Below are 18,755 nucleotides of genomic sequence, written 5' to 3' on the forward strand. Positions count from 1 at the left end.
AAAGCCCCCAAATCAAGGAATCTTGAAAAATTCTCCTGAGAACCAGAAATGATAGAGCTTAGGTAGTGCTATGAGTAATTAGACTGGTGACTGCAGTTTCAAGTTTCTTCATGATGGTTCTCCAGGGTGATAGGATCTTAATTTGTAAAAGGGACAGGTGGTCCCAAAGCCATTAAATTAAAGAATCTTTAAAGATCTTCCTGTCTTTAACCAGAAATTATAGAGTTTTAGTGCAATGAGTAAGTACATTGCATGATGACTGTAGTTTCAACATTGTTCATGGTGGATGGGGGGGGGGTATTATACCAAATTTGGGCGCAATTTTAAAATTTTGGTCGTCATCTTCAAAATGCACATTCAAATTTTTACAAAACTTGGCAGGTGTTTTGGTTAGCATTTATATTTGTACAGACGGGCACCATGCCCCATTTGGGGTGTGACTGGCTCCTGGGATGGGGGGGGGGGGGGAGGGTGACGTTTTCACGTTTTGATCTTCTTTCGAAAACGCACAATCAATTTTCTACAAACTTCGCAGATATTATTAACAGTGTGATATAATATACAGATGGACACCATTTCCCCTGGAGGTCCCCCGAAGCTCTCCAAGTTTGCTATGCTCTTCTTAGGTAAAAGTCTGCAAGAATGCCTTAAAGGTGAATTTGCCATATTCAGGTGAACGTGAGACCCCCAGGTCTGTTTTTCTATCATGATATGATATTACTTGATACAACGGTCTATGAAGTAGATGACATAATTTCCATTTGCTCTTCCCACGAGGAGAGTTAAGGATAAGTTTGAAGATATCCAAAATATCGGAATATTTTGACTCCTTAAACATAGGACATTCATTCTACTAAAAGTTATGACTGTTAGATTGGAGGATTGCCCAAATAAAAAAAAAAAAAAACACCAAAAACTGTAAATCTGTTCAAAAGCAAATCCAAACTCCATGATACATGTGTATTGATCGAACAAAAGTAGTAAAAATACAAATCTTGCTCTTTAAGTATAATAATATACCAGTGTATTTAGAGGACTAATAAGCCATTCTGATTCTTCGTTCACTGACAATCTCTTATATATCATAAAGCTAATGTAATCTTGTAATCTTACATCGTAAAATCTTATGCCATCTTTTGAATATTTCTTTCCAGGTGCAGGTCAGGGTCTACAAGATAATCATTAAACAGAATCAACATACCGACATCACTGCGCCTGACCTTATAGAACGAAAATGTTGTCTGTACGATGTAGGCCCATCCGCCAAATAATTATGAAAAGAGAAATAAACTTTACTGGTATGAATCGCATGCTTTAAAACAGAGGGAACAATTTCATTCATGTTTGTGATATAGTGTGCTGATGAATAACAGAAGAACATGAAATCTGTGAATAAAAATAATCATCTCTTTATCTTAAAATGTAGAAATAGATTAATAAACGTGTTCAGAGCCATCTGAAGTTATTAACGTCGAAAATGTAGCTGTACTTAATGTTTATTTGGAATTATGACCGTTAAGTTTAGATATGGTCAAATGTGATGTGGTGGGAGATCGGGTGCAGGTCACGACACAGACGAATCATACAGCCCACGAGTCATACAGCCCATGAGTTCGATCCTTAGTGAACAAGGCCCACGAGACCGACACATTACTAAGTAAGCCCTGTGTTGTAATGTCGAACTCGTGGGCCGTTTTTACCTAGTGTCGAACTCATGGGCTTTATTACTCGTAGGCTGTGTGACTCTGCAATCTATACACACTGTGCGTCTGAGAGAGAGAGAGAGAGAGAGAGAGAGGAAGAAAAGAGAAAGCATATATGTCTATGTGTGTGTGTGCAGTGTGTGTGTGTGTGTGTAAATGTGTGTAATGGTTTACTTTATACTTGATACGTTGTGTAACCCCTTTTATTGATGCTAAATGAAATATATTTTTCTTCATTTTTTATCCACGTTTATCCCAGTCCCCCTTGGTCCATTGAACATCCCAATATTGACCTCTCCCTTCACAGCTCATGTCCCAAGACCGCCCTCTCTTCAGCGCAACATCAAACTGCTCTTCAAACCATAAATACCACATATTCAAATCACCTGACAATTTACACTGACGGTTCCCATGATCCCTCCACAACTGTTCTGGCATTGGAATTTACGTACCTCACTATCGTCATGAAATAAGTGAAAGGGTTTCACCCATCTCAATTTGTCGTACAGAACTGGTAGCGATTCTTCTTGCCTTATCATGGCTGGAATCCTCTCCCCCTCTCAGAGCTGTTATTTTCTCAGATTCTCTCAGTGCCTTGACACTTTTGAATAATCACACCTCAAATATCCTTGACCTTCCCAATGAAGTCCTTCTTAAATGCTCAAATCTTATAATGAATGGATGTGACATCACTTTAGCATGGGTACCAGCTCACTGTGGTCTAGTGGGCAACGAAAAAGCCGATTATCTTGCCAAACAAAGTTTACGTAAGAATATTACAATCAGTGTTCCTCTAAATGTTGATGATATACAATATGTAATCAAACATAGGTGTCTTGACGCTTGGAACGCGTTATGGCGCTCGTCTAATAAAGGACGCCATCTTTTCAACATCCAACCCTGTGCCTCAAACACCTTCACCTTTGAAAGTCTGAATAGACGTGATGAAATAATAACTCACCGACTCCGCATGGGCAGAGCCAGATTAGCAACTTTTTATCATATTATCCGTAAGCACCCCACTGGACTTTGCTCAATATGCAATGAATTGGAAACCGTGGAACATTATTTATTACACTGCAAACAACACACAAATCAACGTACGAATCTCATACGTGCTATCCATAGGCAATCACCAAACATCTCTGATTTACTCGCAAACCAAAAAGCTCTGGACGCAATTATTACCTATATGTCAAGGAAACCAACGAATATCACGGTATTTAAGATTGCCTAATTTTGCTGTAGCATGGACTTTGCGAAGTCTTGCAGAATGTATGTACCATCATTTTGCAAACGTAGATTTCAAGATATTTTGTGAGTCGTCGGTACTATATGTTATTATGCATTATCATTATTATACATCAATTGTTTATTAATAATGTCTCCCACGCTGCATTGGCATGCATTTGGGGAAGCTTGTATAATGTATGCATTATCATTTGCAGTGGTGGATTTTGTAGATGTATGTATCATCATCTGCAAACGTAGATTTTCAAAATAATTGCGAGTTGCCTAGTAGTACACACGTCATGTTGGCATATATTTGCTTATCAATAATATGCTTTTTTTTCTTCATTTATGCTTAATTGTGATTAATCTCACTTATGTTTTATTTAGTCTCGTTTTCCCCTTCCCAGTACACAGGGGAAGGACATTCACTCTCTCCTATCCTCAGCGTAATAGACCTTCAAGACATTCTCAGCGGACATCGCTCTCCGGTTCCCTCCGACATCAACCGACCTTGGTCAACCGTCACGTCGAGGCCTCCTAGTCCTCCGTCCACTTCGCCCAGGTGCCGGAAACTGCAGCAAGCGGTTTTGGGAGTCACTCGCTGTTGCAGATCCCGGCATCTCCCTCAATGGGTCTCTATTATATAAAACATATACATGTATATAAATATATATATATATATATATATATATATAAATATATATATATATATATATATATATATATATATATATATATATATATATATATATATATATATATATATATATATATATTGTCTTACGTTCCTTGCGTGCGTTTCCCTAGCAAGAACAGGGGATCCCTTCGTCCATATACTTATTTATAGTTATTTATAAATGATACACTTTTCATTCTTCAGTAGTAAGAACAACTCAAAATTTTTGTAAATCCCCTCTCGCATGAGTCGCCTGCACCTATTTAATACTTATAAACTTGTGGTTTAAATTCATTTTTAAGATTGTTATGACTCCCACTTTCTGGCACAAAATTTACTTTCTTTTCTTGGCTTGAAGCCCGCAGGTATACTCATACATCATAGAAACCACGATTATATATGTATAACATTTCTCCGTCGTTTGCTGCAAAAATATTTTCTTATATCAACGCCTCTGATTTTTTCCCCCGAATCATTGCTGTGACGCTCAGAGCTCCTTGATATAAACACTGTATTTTTTTTTCTCGAAATAATGTTACAGCCATAGTAATCTTATCTATTTTGTAAAACATCATTGTGTGTGTGCTCTACCTAAATACCGTATATTACATTGGGTTGAACCATGATATTGGTATGTGTGTGCGTGGTTGGAGGTGTATGTGTGTGTGTTTGAGTGTGTGCACGTGGATGAGTTAGTGTGCGGTACACGCGCGCGTGTATTATGTAGTTATTTGAGTTTGTTTGAAGAATATGAGGTATTCATCAATATCATATGAGCTCCCTCGTGGAGACGTAATGAGTTCCTTTATGGAGACAATATGAGCTCCCTCGTGGAGACTAAATGAGCTCCTTTGTGGAGATAATATGAGCTCCCTCGTGGAGACGTAATGAGTTCCTTTATGGAGACAATATGAGCTCCCTCGTGGAGACTAAATGAGCGCCTTTGTGGAGATAATATGAGCTCCCTCGTGGAGACAATATGAGCTCCCTCGTGGAGACAATATGAGCTCCCACGTGGAGACTTGGTATATATTTAATATTCTTGTTTATATCTCTATAAGATTTATAATGTCTGTTTTATGTTAAGTGCTGTCTGGGGCAAATTATTTGTATAGGGCCCCATTTTATCTCTCTCTCTCTCCTTTCGTTCTTTAAAACAACAACAACAACAACATATTTTTTCGCCAAATGTAATTTCGACACTGAAATGTAATACATTTTAATCCTAAATGTGATGTAGAACCTAAGTGTAATAATCAAATAAATATTGATACACAGATACAAACAGAGAGAATTACACTTAGGGCTGTCAAGTACTTCATCTATGGTCTACATTACAATTGGCGTTGTAATTACAGTAATGGGAGACTGTATTCCTAAAAGGAAACAGCAACGGTAAATGTAATATGTAAGACGCCTGTCCGGTGCCGGTGATCAGGAGATCATTTGTTCGAATCCAGCCCCGGTTATGCACGCACAATATTTTGCCATTTTTTTTTCCCAAATCATGGCTACTACTAAAACACGGATTTATTCGATGCACAAAGTATGAAGGGCAATTTGTCAATCAGTATATTTGCAATAAAACTAGTAGTTCTACAGAAGAATTTATCAATTTGAGTACATTATCATATTGTTATTAGAGCACAGCTTTTCTGAAGGTACACTACAAGTAGCCCACACACACTCCTCGGTACTCTAACTCCATTTGTTTAGGCCTACTCGTAGATCATGTTCTTGAGACTATATACCCAACTCTCATTGCATGATATCCTCAATATCCTTGTCATTTTTTTTTTTTTATTACAACACCGTATTCCGCCACTAGAAGAAGTTTATTTCAATTTCGGATTTACGAATCTTATATAAATTTCGGACCAACGAATCGTATTTCATTTTTAGATGGACGAACAGTAGGAATAACGATTTCCCCCATCCCCCCCCCCCCCGACCAAGGCACCTCTGGAAAAACGAACTCTTCTCATCTTCGGACTAACAAACCTTATTTCATTTTCGGATTACTTAATCTTCGGAACAACAATCCTTCGAAAGAACGAATAACTGTAACTAAACTGATCACCAAGATGTTAGCTTGCCAAATTCTGTCTCTATTTTATTTTTTAGTATAATATGTGAATAATCTCACTTGATTTATCAGTCATCACTTCATCATCATCAGTTCATGGTATATTTCTTGTAAATTAAAGCATTACTATCAGTTATATCTTATGTACTTTTGCAATATATTACAGTATCGATATCAGTGTGAGTGTATATCAGCATAACAATACATGATAAGAGCAATATACTAAAGAAGTGTGCACGACTGTTTGAAAAAGATCTATTCTTTTTCATCTTTCTTTTTGTGTCCGCTGGACTTTGAACAGTCAAACAAGTGTGTGTGTGTGTGTGTGTGTGTGTGTGTGTGTGTGTGTGTGTGTGTTTGTGTGAGAGAGAGAAAGAGAGAGGGAGGGAGAGAGCAAATATTGCTAACACACAATAGTCTAAACTATACCCACGTGCACTCACACTCACGCCTTGACACACACTTGTGCGTATTTGCAAATATGGGTAATAATAACACATCGTTTCACTCTGGATTTCTGGAGGCATATATATATAGCGTTTACACGTTTGTTTTTCTTTTGAAAGCAATCTGCGCGTCTGCACTAGAAGCTCGTACTTAAGTGGGCGTCTACATTGGAATGCAAAGGGGCTCGTTTATCAGTTCGTTCCAGGCATCAGCATCTTTTATTTTACACTTTCCTTTCTGTCATCTTTTAATTTCAGTCATCCCACTCTAGGAGAATGTCTGGTTCAAATGGTAAGTGCTCCTACTTTGTACTACTTTGTGTCTAATACTAGTAGATGCTATCATTATCTAAGTTTCAAGAGGTCATGGACATGTCATAGGACATATATATATATATATATATATATATATATATATATATATATATATATATATATATATATTTGGGGCATCATAAGTCCCTCACTGTCGGAGGTGATGCATTATTAAATATCTCCCAGTAGACTCACACGCATAATCTGGTTTAATTTCATTTCATTTTATTCCAATCATTTATTGTCCATATCATGGATATTTATTTTGTTCACATGCTCTTTACAAAACAAAATCCAATACAATTTCATAAACAACATTCAAATGACAAAGAAGACATAAAAAGTATCCTTTTGCCAACATTTTAAAGATACAAAATATCTTATAACATATCTTATATCAACATCAATAGTCAAACATTCTCACCTATTGATATATCTTCATATAATCAATGTTAACTGTGAATACAATATAACTAGTATAGTTTGTCTTTAATACATATTCTGTTTCCGTAGATTTGATGTAGGAAAGATGATTACCAGGCATATAATCAGAGACAAGGAACCAGGCAGGCTGATATAGTCATAGACACTAATTCATCTGTAAGACGAATATTAACCGGTATAACAATATATAACAATAAGGATATAACAATATATATCAAACAGTTTATACACAGACTCAGTCTCTTCTATCTATATTCGAGCGATGGAAATAACCGTCAAACTAGCATTGTTATGACATAAAAACTACTTCGGAAATTGCCAGGAAATAAATGGGATTCAGAGGTCGCCGCGGTTTCCTCTTGTCGTTATTGTTGTATTATGAATCCTTAGCTTTTCAACCAGATCATATTCGTACGAAGGCGTTGGCACTAATGAGATTCAGTACATCATACTTAGCGAGTTGGATTTGAAAGATTAAAAGGGGATTCCTACTGGCTTATGATGGCCTCAAAAAATTAAGCCGGACGAGGGCGGATGAGATTTCAATATACCACAGCAATCTCATAGAATGACACAAAGTGGGATGTGATGATATCATAGAGATATAGCATGGATTAAAGGGAGAGAGAAGATATGAAAATTTTCTATTTGTTGGGTAATGATGGAGCTACTTAGCTTTCATGTTTAGATTAAAGTGCTACAGAGGGAGAAAAAGACTACTGAGACAAAATTAAGAGATCTGTAACACTCTGTACAAGAGTGTCGAAGAACTTTAATCATACCATCCAGAATATTAAGCGACAGCAAACATCATGCCATAATCATACGATCATCTCTCAATACACCAGGTTGAACCTGGTCCAAAGAGATAATTAACATCCTGCACGAAGGTGTCGAAAAAATGTAGTCATACTATATAGAATATTTAACATCTCTCAATACACCAGATTGAACCTGTTAAACATCCTGTATGAAGGTGTCTAAGAAATCATAATCATACAATCTAGAATATTGAACGGCAGCAAAGATCATGCTATAATCATACGGTCATCTCTCAATGCACCAGGTTGGACCTAGTACAGCTATCACTGAATAAACAAAGAAACAATCAAATACTAGACATGTTATACGATATGATACGCAATCCGTGAGAAAGGCGCGTGCTACCACAAGGGTGCCAGTTACATTACATTGTAATATGAATACATTACTATGAATATATTGATACAATGTAGTATTATAAATGCCATTCGATGCGAGTAAAAAAAAAAAAATGCTGAGTCATTCAGTATACCATCATCGACTCTGTCTGGACAAGAATGATTAAGTGACTGTATGATGTACTGAAGCATCTCATTTAAAAGCCCTGTAAAATACGGAATCATTTCACGAGCAATAGATACCCACGAGTCATACAGCCTACGAGTCATACATCCCACGAGCTACACGACACCGTGGAAACCAAGGCACCACCTAAACAGGCCCACGAGCTCGACACTAGGCAAAAAAAACAAAAACAAAAAAAAAAAAAAAAAAAAAAAAAAACGTCCGTAAGCTTAACACCATGTGAATTAAATCCCGTGTTCAAATGCCAAACTCGTGGTCCTTTTTCTTCTCGCGTCGAGTTCGTGTTTAGCTCGTGGGCCTTATTTGCCGAGTGTCTAGCTTGTGAACCTACAGCTCGCGGTCTCGTGCACTATACATGCTGTATAGGGTCTACCTCGTGCGTGGCTGTATGACTCGTAAGCTGCCTCCTCGTGACGTACACCATAAAATGCCATAGTCCTGCTCAGTCATTTAGGTGATACTTAAATACACAGTGCAAGGTCCACTTCTTCACCAAGATTCATGTACGTCGAGTTCAAACAATATTTCGAGTATTCACTGTTGATATCATGCAATTCTGAAGCTTCTGCGGAGGAAACTTTGTATGATGGGCTGCATACTGTATCAAAAGACACCGTACAGTATTTGTTTAACTCATCAGCGCGGACATTAAATTCTTTTGCGGGCAACTGTGATTTTCAATCCAATGCATGTTTGTTAATGAATTCGTGTGATTAACCGCCACCAAAGCAAGTCAATATCATCAAAAGCATCAGTATTGTCTATTGACTAATCTGCTCCTGATCCATGTTTCAATGCAACTAGAAGAACACTCAAAACTGATAGATTTATTCTGCACTATAAAATGATGGGGCAAAATCCCAGTAATTGCTTTAATCACGATGAAAGGAGTGTGTTTTTATTGTCTACCAGTCTGCCATGGGACCTTTTCTTCTTTTGCCTCTATCTATACTGACTAACCATTATCCTTTCTACTCTCATTCTCCCTCGATCCCCGTGCCCCTTATGATATAGAAAGCACCCCTGCTGCTGGTGGAACGTCCCTGATAGACCAGCTTCCTGAATGCACCAAAGGTCTCTGCTATGAAAAAGACGGATACATTCTCTCTGTCGCCATGACACCCAACTGCATCGAGAAAACCAAGGCTTTCAAAACTCGGCCCGACGACGTTTTCATCGTCACCTACCCAAAAACAGGTTATCATTTCAACTCTCGTGCATTATTTCTCGAGGTTTCCACAGCGGTATCGCATGGAGTACGGTGAAAATCAGGATAGTTTCTACTAAGTGCTTGGGCTGTTCTTATGGTTTAAAGGCACTATATTAATACCTTCATCAACTTTGATCTCTACATTTTTAATGATATATGCCTGAGTGGGGGCATTGTGATGCAGTGGAAAAGACTTTCACTTGGGAGGTCCAGAATTAGAATTCTTTCAGGTGGCTATCATGTCCCTAACAAGATGTTTTGCCCACAATCAAGGTATACCTGTCGACACCCACAAATCATACAGCCTGTGAGTCACACACCCTACGACTTATAAATACAGTCCACGAGTCATACATCCCATGAGTTCGACACTAAGCAAACACAGCCCACGTGATCGACACATTAGACCTTGTGTTGTAATGTCGAACTCGTGGGCTGTTGTTATCAATAATGTCGAACGCATGAGCTTTATTTGCCTGTATAGTGTCGAACTCAGGGGCTCTATGATTCGTGGGCTGTATGACTCGTGGACCTTTTTTCAATGTCGAACTCGTGGGCTGAATGACTCCTGGGTGGGTGTCTGTCTCGTGAGATGACCCCGACCAAGGCGTATAATGGATCCTTGGCAACAATAGGGTAATAATAATGGTAGGTCCATCTGGAAGAATAGTGGCAACTCTGAAGAGGCTACCTGGGATGAATAAGATCACCGTATTATCATTAGTTATAATTTCGTAACCGAGGAAGGCGACATCTCGCATTGATATCGCTCTTTTGTCTCGCCCTTGTCCAGGCACCACATGGGCCCAGCTAATCGCGTACCTCGTGAATGTGGACGGGGACGAGAAGACACTGGATGGGAAACACATCATGAAGGAGGTGAAATTCTTGGAGACGCCAGATCTCGAGACCGATGAAGAAGTATGACCATCTCATTCTCTGTCCAATAAACCACAAATGTTTTGCCTCGGTTTCATTTGTTCACACAAGTCACAAGAGATGATAAACTCTCGAGAAATGTTGCTCTCTGCATTTTTAGGACAAAGGTATTTTGGTCAAATATTTGGAAATGAACATTCTCCCTTGTTGTTCTCTTCTGTTACATCTTATTCTCTCATCCGACCATATAGCAATAATGTTATAATCGAAAGTAAAACAATTTTGTGGCTGCGTCTACAGCTGCCTTATTCCAGTTTAGTAATAAGTTTGTGTGAAAGAGTAAGATCTGACAAGGACAACTGTGAAAATTTCATCAAAGTTGGATAAGAAATAGGGAAGTTATGAAATTGTGGTGTTCACCTACTTTTGAAAAACAGTTTTCCCACAGTTGATATGAGTATGCAAATGGGTGAGCTGATATTATCACCACACAATTTTCCATTGATCGTGCGCCAAAAAGAAAAAATGACGACAATTCAATATCTATAAACAAAGTGTGAAATATGATGAAATTTATTATTCCGGTTGAATAACTTAATGATAAATGAATTGTGATAAGTTAGATATATTAGGATGTGAGTCATGGGCATATTTGCATTTGATTGAGAAACTGGAAATGTAAAACAGATTACGTACAAACTATGCCTCTGTCAAGTTTTGAGGGGATAACATCATCACTTCACTATTTGAGTATTTATATTGACTGTTCAAAAACTGTTTCCTGAAAAATTGGCGAAACTTTAAAATGTCATGACTTCCTTATTTTTTATCAGAATTTTGTAAGATATTTATTGTTGTGATAAGAAAACTTGAGTCCTTTTTTTCAGACTAATTTTCAACTGCACAATAATCCCCTTCAATAGATATATACATTTTATTATGATTCTCTTCAAGTTGGCTCCCATTAGGGAGGCCATGTATGGCGAAAACGGGAAACCTAACGTTTCGAACATCCTACAACTGCTGCAAAATGCCCGTACAAGTTGTGAAGTTGCCGACGCCATGCCTCGCGATTCTCCCAGAATTCTCAAGACTCACGTGATGCCAGAATGGCTTCCGGAAAACCTTCGTGATGACCCGAAGGTCAAGGTCATCTACGTGGCCAGGAACCCCAAGGACACGGCCGTGTCGTACTATCACTTCTGCCGCTACATTAAAAGCTTGCCTACATACGAATCGTTTGAACAATTCATGGAGGAATTCCTCGCGGGAAGATGTAAGAAAAACAGCTCTACACTCACCCCCCCCCCCCCTTTCAAACCTGTCACAGGGGCGGATCCATGAATTCCGTAGGGGGGGGGGGCATGAAAATCTGGTGCTACTTCTAGTTTTCATCGGCTGACAAGCAAAAAAAAAAAAAAGAGGTCGCCCTTTCATTTTTTCTTTTTATTTCTTATGTTTCGAAAAAAAGGTGTGCCCCCTCCCCTCGGATTCGCCAGTGTGTCGCCACTTCACTTGCCTTTCTTTGTTTCCCATTGCATTTCTCTTGGTCAGCTCCTTTACTCTGTTTTTCCATGCCCCTTCTACACCGATTTCTGGCCCCGATGGCATTTTCTGATCTGTTTCTCCCGAATCCAAGCTCTTGTCATCATTCTCAGGGGCGGATCCAGGGAGGACCGCAACCGGCGCACGCCCCCCCCCCCTTTATTTTTTGTTGAAACAAAAGAAATAAAAAGAAAAAAATGGGGGGAGGGGTGCGTGCGCCCCCCCCTTTAATTTTGTAAACACGCCCCCTCTTTACGGAATTCCTGGATCCGCCCCTGCATTCTTCTGACCCATGCTCTATACTCCTTTAGTTCCATGACATTTGCTCCAGCGACAATTGCTCCCATGAAAATGCTGCTTGCACGCTAAGCCAAACACAATTTCTACCCGCAATTATATCACAACCCTCATCCTAATCCTCACATCAAACTTAATCTAAGACCCTATCACAATCTTAACCCTAAGTTCTTAGAGAAAATAAGACATGAACAATTGTCGTAGGAGCAAAAATCTTGTCATCTCTTTAATGTATAATAACGACAGAAATAAGAATAATAATCATTATTGTCTCCATCATGAATCATATTTGTCATCATTTATCAAAATCTGTGTCAAAATTGTTGTGATCGTCGTCATCAAAAACGAGTTCTTGATCATTGAGGCATCATATCAGATATAATTATAGTGCCCTCCGATTTCATTCTCCAGCATGTGCTACTGTTATCTAATAGTTTTCATGAGGATGAAAAATAACGTTGAGCATTAGTTATCAAATATGTTCCACGAACAAAGGACTACTACAGGGAAAATATAAGAATCTAAATCGATATTGCTGAGATTAGTTTGCCAGGTGTGGATTGCTTGGTCTAGATTTAATAACGCTCATGAACATTTTCTTCGTTTATTTCGATGTTCATGTTAAAGTGCCGGGAGGAGACTACTTTGACCACACCCTGTACTGGACAAAGCTGAGAAATCACCCCAACGTCCTCTTTCTTACCTACGAAAACATGAAACAGGTTAGAGTAACAAATTTTCTTCTTCTTCTCGCCAATTATTTTGATCCATCTTTTTTAAAACAAAAGTGAAATTACGCTACAGTATCAACAATGATCGATCATATGGGTAAAACTTTGTGCCAAATGCTCTTCCCTCGGACTCGTGGATACTTTGAATTATTTCCGGGCTCTATGCAGAAAGAGAGAGAGAGAGAGAGAGAGAGAGAGAGAGAGAGAGAGAGAGAAAGAGAGAGAAAGAGTGTGTGCCTGTGTGTGTATGTCTGTATGTGTGGGTGTGTGTGTCAATGTGTATGAGAGAGAAAGAGAGAGAGTGAGTGAAAGAAAGGGTTACTGTCCAATGCTCATGTGAGACTGTTCCTGGCGTGCCTGCTTTTAGCTGTATTACGGTTTCTTCCACCCAGACCCCAAGGACCAAACCCACCCCTACCCCCCCCCCCAAAAAAAAAACAAAAACAAAAACAAAACTAAAGAAACAATTCAATAATTTTCGCACACAATAAAGCTGAGATAATTGATAAAAGTCAAATATTAACCACTTTCAAAGATTGTCTTTCTTGAAAATTTTGTTTGTTTGTTCATTCAAAGTCAAATATTAACCACTTTCAAAGATTGTCTTTCTTGAAAATTTTGTTTGTTTGTTCATTTCCATCTGAGAAGATGGCTGGATAGCCCATATTCAGCTACATTAAGCTGGTCTTCCATGGTGTCCAGTTGGATGTGAGGTGAGACCACTTCACCGGGAATAAACACCCTGCTCTTTGCGATGAATGAATGAAGCGGGATCTTTAACGTGCATGAGTTGTTACTCTCTCATACACGGGACCTCCATTTTATGTCCTATCCGAGGGACAGAGTGTTTTGCCTCTTGCTAGAGGGGACGGTATGCTTACACACAACATTGCTCAGTCCAGACTCGGGTTCGAACCGGGGCCCTTAGGATCGTGAAGCAGACGCGCTACCGACTGAGCCAATTCACCTCCCTAAAATGGACAACAACGTCCGCATACCGTCGCTGGGGTGACAGAACATTGTATCTCATATTTTGGTGGAAATCCATTTTTTTTTAAAGTTCATTGTCAGATAATCATTTATGTCGTGATATTATGTGATATTATGTGATATGTGATATTATGTGATATCCTGTCTGAAACCTAGATGCCTTTTCACCCCCAACAAGGCTGAAGCCCGGTCCCACGGCATGTCAAAGGAAATGTGATACTATTTATTATAGTGTTCTGGCTGCCATGATTTTTTATTTTTATATTTTGGAGATACGAAATGTTGTCGCCGTAATACAGATACGAATAAATGACGTTATCTCCCCCCCCCCCCTTTCTCGTTCTCTTAAAGGATCCGCGGAAAGCTGTGGTGCAGATTGCCGAGTTCATGGGCAAGTCGCTCCCCGATGACGTCATAGATAAGATCGTCAAACTCAGTTCGTTCGACGCCATGAAAAAGGGCGAGAGCACCGACGTGTCCAAAGCTTTCAAGGAAGCGGTTGATGACAGTGACAACAAGAATTTCTTCAGAAAAGGTTCGTGCACTCTGTCACGGGCATGCATGCTGATGTATAAAGGAAAGATTTTGAATCATATTGATTAATTGGCAGCATCGAATGTTAACGAATTCAGGGTATATTCCGTGTATCAAGTTGTTCTAATGAGTTCTCACACAACTCTTTAGAGGTTCGAAATACGTGAAGGTCGATCACAGTGACGTAGATACTGGACATGCTGGATGGGTAAGTCTCAAGCAGGAGACGAGTTTAGACTCCATGTCCAGCCGCTTTCTTTCTCCTTCAGGCTACCAGTGACAGTAAAGATCACGATAGTTGGTTATCGTTCACACTGAGCGCCAGTTACATGTCAAAAATCCGTAAGAAAGAATTATAGACTATAGGAAAGTGGCAATGATTCTCGTAGAAGTTTGATCCTTGTGCGACATCTTAATGGCTTCTTATTTGTCTACATGGATGTCTGTGGACCATTACAAATCAACAGAACCAACAGAAACTGGAAATCTACAGTCCATTAGAAACTAATTTTCCTATTTGAGAAGAATGTAATTTTATTTCCAGTTTTTCCAAAGACGTTGCACGCGACACATTTTGTTTCCATATAAGTTGCAGCAACAATTGAATCGCAACGTACGGATGTCAAAAATCTTTCAAAATATAATTTCACACTCCGTTACTTTAAACAAAAATGAAATGATTTTCTAGCCATGACGACAATTATCAGTGCATGATGCAAAAGAAAGAATGCAACACAACATATGTATGACGAGTTTTATGACATATTTTTTTTTGTCTATCATTTGGTATGAAGCATGTATGTTGTGGTGACAATTTCTTACTCTAGTATTGAATTGCCAGTACACTTACTATCATTCATTGTAATTTGTACATTTTATTCTGTATCCTGAATTCCTTTCCAGGTTTCTAATGGACCATTGCAAATGTCTAGTGCTTCATTTGAATAAAGGTTTTGGAATGGTCCAATGGGCTATATCTCTAATGGTTTTCTTATGGTCTACTTTTTTTCACTTTCCATGTTAAGACCATTAGAACAGTGGTTTTCTAATGGACACTTACAACTTTATAATGATTCATTTGCGTACTGATTTTCTTATGGACCATTACAAATTCAAAATTGTCCCTTTGCCTCATGGTTTTCTAATGGACGATTACAAATATATTGTGGCCTATTTGTCTAGTGACTCTATTATGTTTACAACAGAACACCTGTGGACATACGGAAGACAGTGCTCTTCTTTGTATAGCGGTTAGTTTCGATTCAGAAGTATAGGGATATAAAAACGAGACCAAATTGATAAAAAAAAATCATTTATTATGACTAAGCTACTCATCATTTGGAAATGCTATCATAGCTTGATAAGCATATCTATGCCTGACAAACAAACTGACACCAAAAAGGTTGTGCCACCTCAGGTGGTACCAACAACCCATTTTTCGGGTCTTGGCCCATGGACTATCTGGTTCGTGGGCCTTATTCGCCTGTATAATAGCGTCGAGCTCATGGGCCTTATTAGCATAGTGTCTATCTCATGGATCATAATGTATCTTTTGGGCCTCTTTTGGTTGATGTAGAGCTCGTGGACCTTGTTCACTGAAGTGTCCAGCTCTTGGGCTGTATGACTCGTGTAGTATAAGTCGTAGGGTGTATGACCCGTGGGTGACGAGCTTCTGACATGCACCCGAATAGAGCAGTCCACCATATTTAATGCCGTCTCAATGTTTGTCTGTAAATTTAATTAATGTTCATTACGTTTCCATCTGATTCATTACAGGGATTGTCGGGGACTGGAAGAACATCATGTCTGAGGATCACAGCAAACGTGTTGATGCTCTCTTCGAACAGAAATTGGCAGGAACTGGATTGGCATACTAACACGTTAGCCCGATCAATATCACTGCCACAAAGTTCCATGACCACTGTATACAAACAGACAGCCACCAGTAATAGCAGAGTTAGCTCAAGCTGCATATGATGCAAAGTTTGTATTGTTGTTGTTTTTTTTTATCGTGAAATAACATTACTTGATAATATTGATACACTACAGTCTCCTGCAGATCCGCATAATTTCGATTTCGATTCTCAATTCAGTTCAAATCAAAATGCCCGTTGCCACAAGGAAAATTAAGGGCAAGTTTGCAAATAAATGCTTTAAACACGTTAAAGAGGTTAGCCTTTTTTGAAAGCAAAGGATACTCAGGGTACTGAATGTCATCCGTGAATATTCAAGGATTTTCCGAATCAGAAATAGTTTATTTGTTCCAAAGCAATGATATATGAAGTAATGATACAAATTGAACCAAAAGAGAACATTACTCATCAAGCAGGCTCACAAGTATTTTTATGGGTTAATGATAGCCTATTTAAAACCCAAAATGTTTCATATTATGGCATGTCTAAACATTAAGGCTTTTTACGAAGGACTTTGTAGTTCCAACTTCGAGAGGATTTTGAGGCTCTTTAATCTCAAAGGGAAATGAAACCCAAATACTGAGTGAAATCAGCAATATCAGTTGAAAACATCCATGAAGAAATCTGATTCAAACGTTAGTTTTGATTTTTGTCCCTTCATAACAAAATCCCTGTCCGTAAATTCAACATGGGTAAACAACCATTACATTTGTTTGATAAACTGCTGTTATTACATGCGGATTCACCTGAAGTTCCAATTCAGATACACAATTCTCTATTGAATTTGACAATGAAATATTTTAAATTTCTTTCAGTTGCGACAATTTATGTGTAATTACAGTAATAATGCACTCCCACGTATTTGTTACTCCATATTTCCGATAAACAAATTATTTCACAGGTAGGCCTATAATAGCCCAGTAGACAGCCCAATGGCTTTCATTCTACATCTCTCGTAAGGTCTTTACCATCTCCAAACAAATTGCCAAATGCATTCAAATACACAGACACTGAATTTGGGAATTCTCTGGACTGCGAAATGAAAAAAAAAAAACAACTCTCGTCTTATGCATTCTTTCAAGTGCAAGTCACAACTTTTTCTGTTTGGGTCCTAACGAGACAGTGTTCCTAATTAATCCATAGTAGATTCAAATATCATACTCCCCAAATGATAGAATGCATTGTCTATTCTATCAGCACAGCTTTACAGCTGCACTGAATCACTAGGTATTCAAGCCACCAACTTGATCATCTTTGTTCCGACTCCTCATGAACAGCTTGTAGGCATTATACCGCTTTATACCTCTTTTGTATATAGATGTCTTTGTTTTAGTTAATCGTTTTTCATGTCTCCACTGTCCTTTAATATCTGCCCTGTTTTTGATTGCTACATATATTTTGTATTTTATTTTTTTGTCGAGTGCACGGGTTGTTCACAGAGTAGCTCTACTTTTTGGGGAACCCCTCAATTCCCTCAGAGCATAGATCTATGCATACATGTTTTTAATTCTATGTTCCCTCTCATTTTCACTGTATAATTCACTATCAGAAACTCAAGATCATTTTGTAATTTTCCTGTGTCATGCTATGTTCTGTGGAAAATAAAAGAAAAAGAAAATACAAAAAGGTGAATCGAACTTTCATCATTTATATCTTTTATGTTACTAATACTGCAAGCAGGTACCTGGCTGATAAAACAGATGAAATATGATAAATTGTGATAAAGTTTCGCTAATATTTGAAATCATCGATTGACTCCGAAGAAAAGATATTTACAAATATTCCAACCATGCTTCTGCCGAATTTCACAACCACGCGCGTCCGAGTCACGGCTGAGAGTCCTCGTTATTTCATTGACCTTTGACCCAATCTGATTGGTCCGAAATCTACGTGTTTATGTTTCTCTGTGACATTGTGTGTATGTGTGTATATGGGTGTGTGTGTGTGTGTGTGTGTGTGTGTGTGTGTGTGAACATCCTACTATTAATTTTGTTGTGTATTGTTCTTCAGATTGTAATCGTGGTATCTGCCAAGAGGTAAGACAAGTAATTTGTGAATCATAGAGCAACTATTATGGACCAATAGATTATGTTGTCACCATTATACGGCTATCTGGTTGTAACTACATTTTTTAACATACTTATAGCTGTTTTAATTTTCAGTGTGAGAGTATACTCTGGGGAGGTCGTGCCCAGTACAGGAAAAAGAAGAAGTAGAACTGATATAACATATAGCTTCTATTTTTAAGATTCTCGAAAGAATAGTTTATATCAGGACAGCACGTTTTCTTAAAACCTGTGATATATTTTCACATTCTCAATTTGGATTTAGAGAAAATCACAGCACAACACACGCACTACTCGCCCTCATCGACAAAGTCACACACGCTCTCGAAACATTTTCACA

General features: G+C 38.4%; 1 protein-coding gene across 1 annotated transcript; it reads left to right on the forward strand.

Annotated features, from left to right (window-relative positions):
* Positions 1–6,420: 6,420 nt before the first annotated feature.
* Positions 6,421–16,313, forward strand: LOC140243559 (sulfotransferase 1A2-like). Its single transcript, XM_072323229.1, has 7 exons — positions 6,421–6,436; positions 9,265–9,447; positions 10,254–10,381; positions 11,294–11,615; positions 12,809–12,903; positions 14,254–14,437; positions 16,213–16,313. The coding sequence occupies exons 1-7, from the start codon at positions 6,421–6,423 to the stop codon at positions 16,311–16,313; spliced, it is 1,029 nt and encodes a 342-aa protein (XP_072179330.1).
* The last annotated feature ends 2,442 nt before the right edge of the window (positions 16,314–18,755 follow it).

This window comes from Diadema setosum, chromosome 20, assembly GCF_964275005.1.
Source record: "Diadema setosum chromosome 20, eeDiaSeto1, whole genome shotgun sequence".
Lineage (NCBI taxonomy): Eukaryota > Metazoa > Echinodermata > Echinoidea > Diadematoida > Diadematidae > Diadema > Diadema setosum.

What these genes read in the sequence shown, in the direction of transcription:
- LOC140243559 (XM_072323229.1), top strand. An exon ending in CGTCACCTACCCAAAAACAG is followed by an intron (nt 9,448 to 10,253) that starts GTTATCATTTCA and finishes GCCCTTGTCCAG; the next exon opens with GCACCACATGGGCCCAGCTA. An exon ending in CCTACGAAAACATGAAACAG is followed by an intron (nt 12,904 to 14,253) that starts GTTAGAGTAACA and finishes GTTCTCTTAAAG; the next exon opens with GATCCGCGGAAAGCTGTGGT.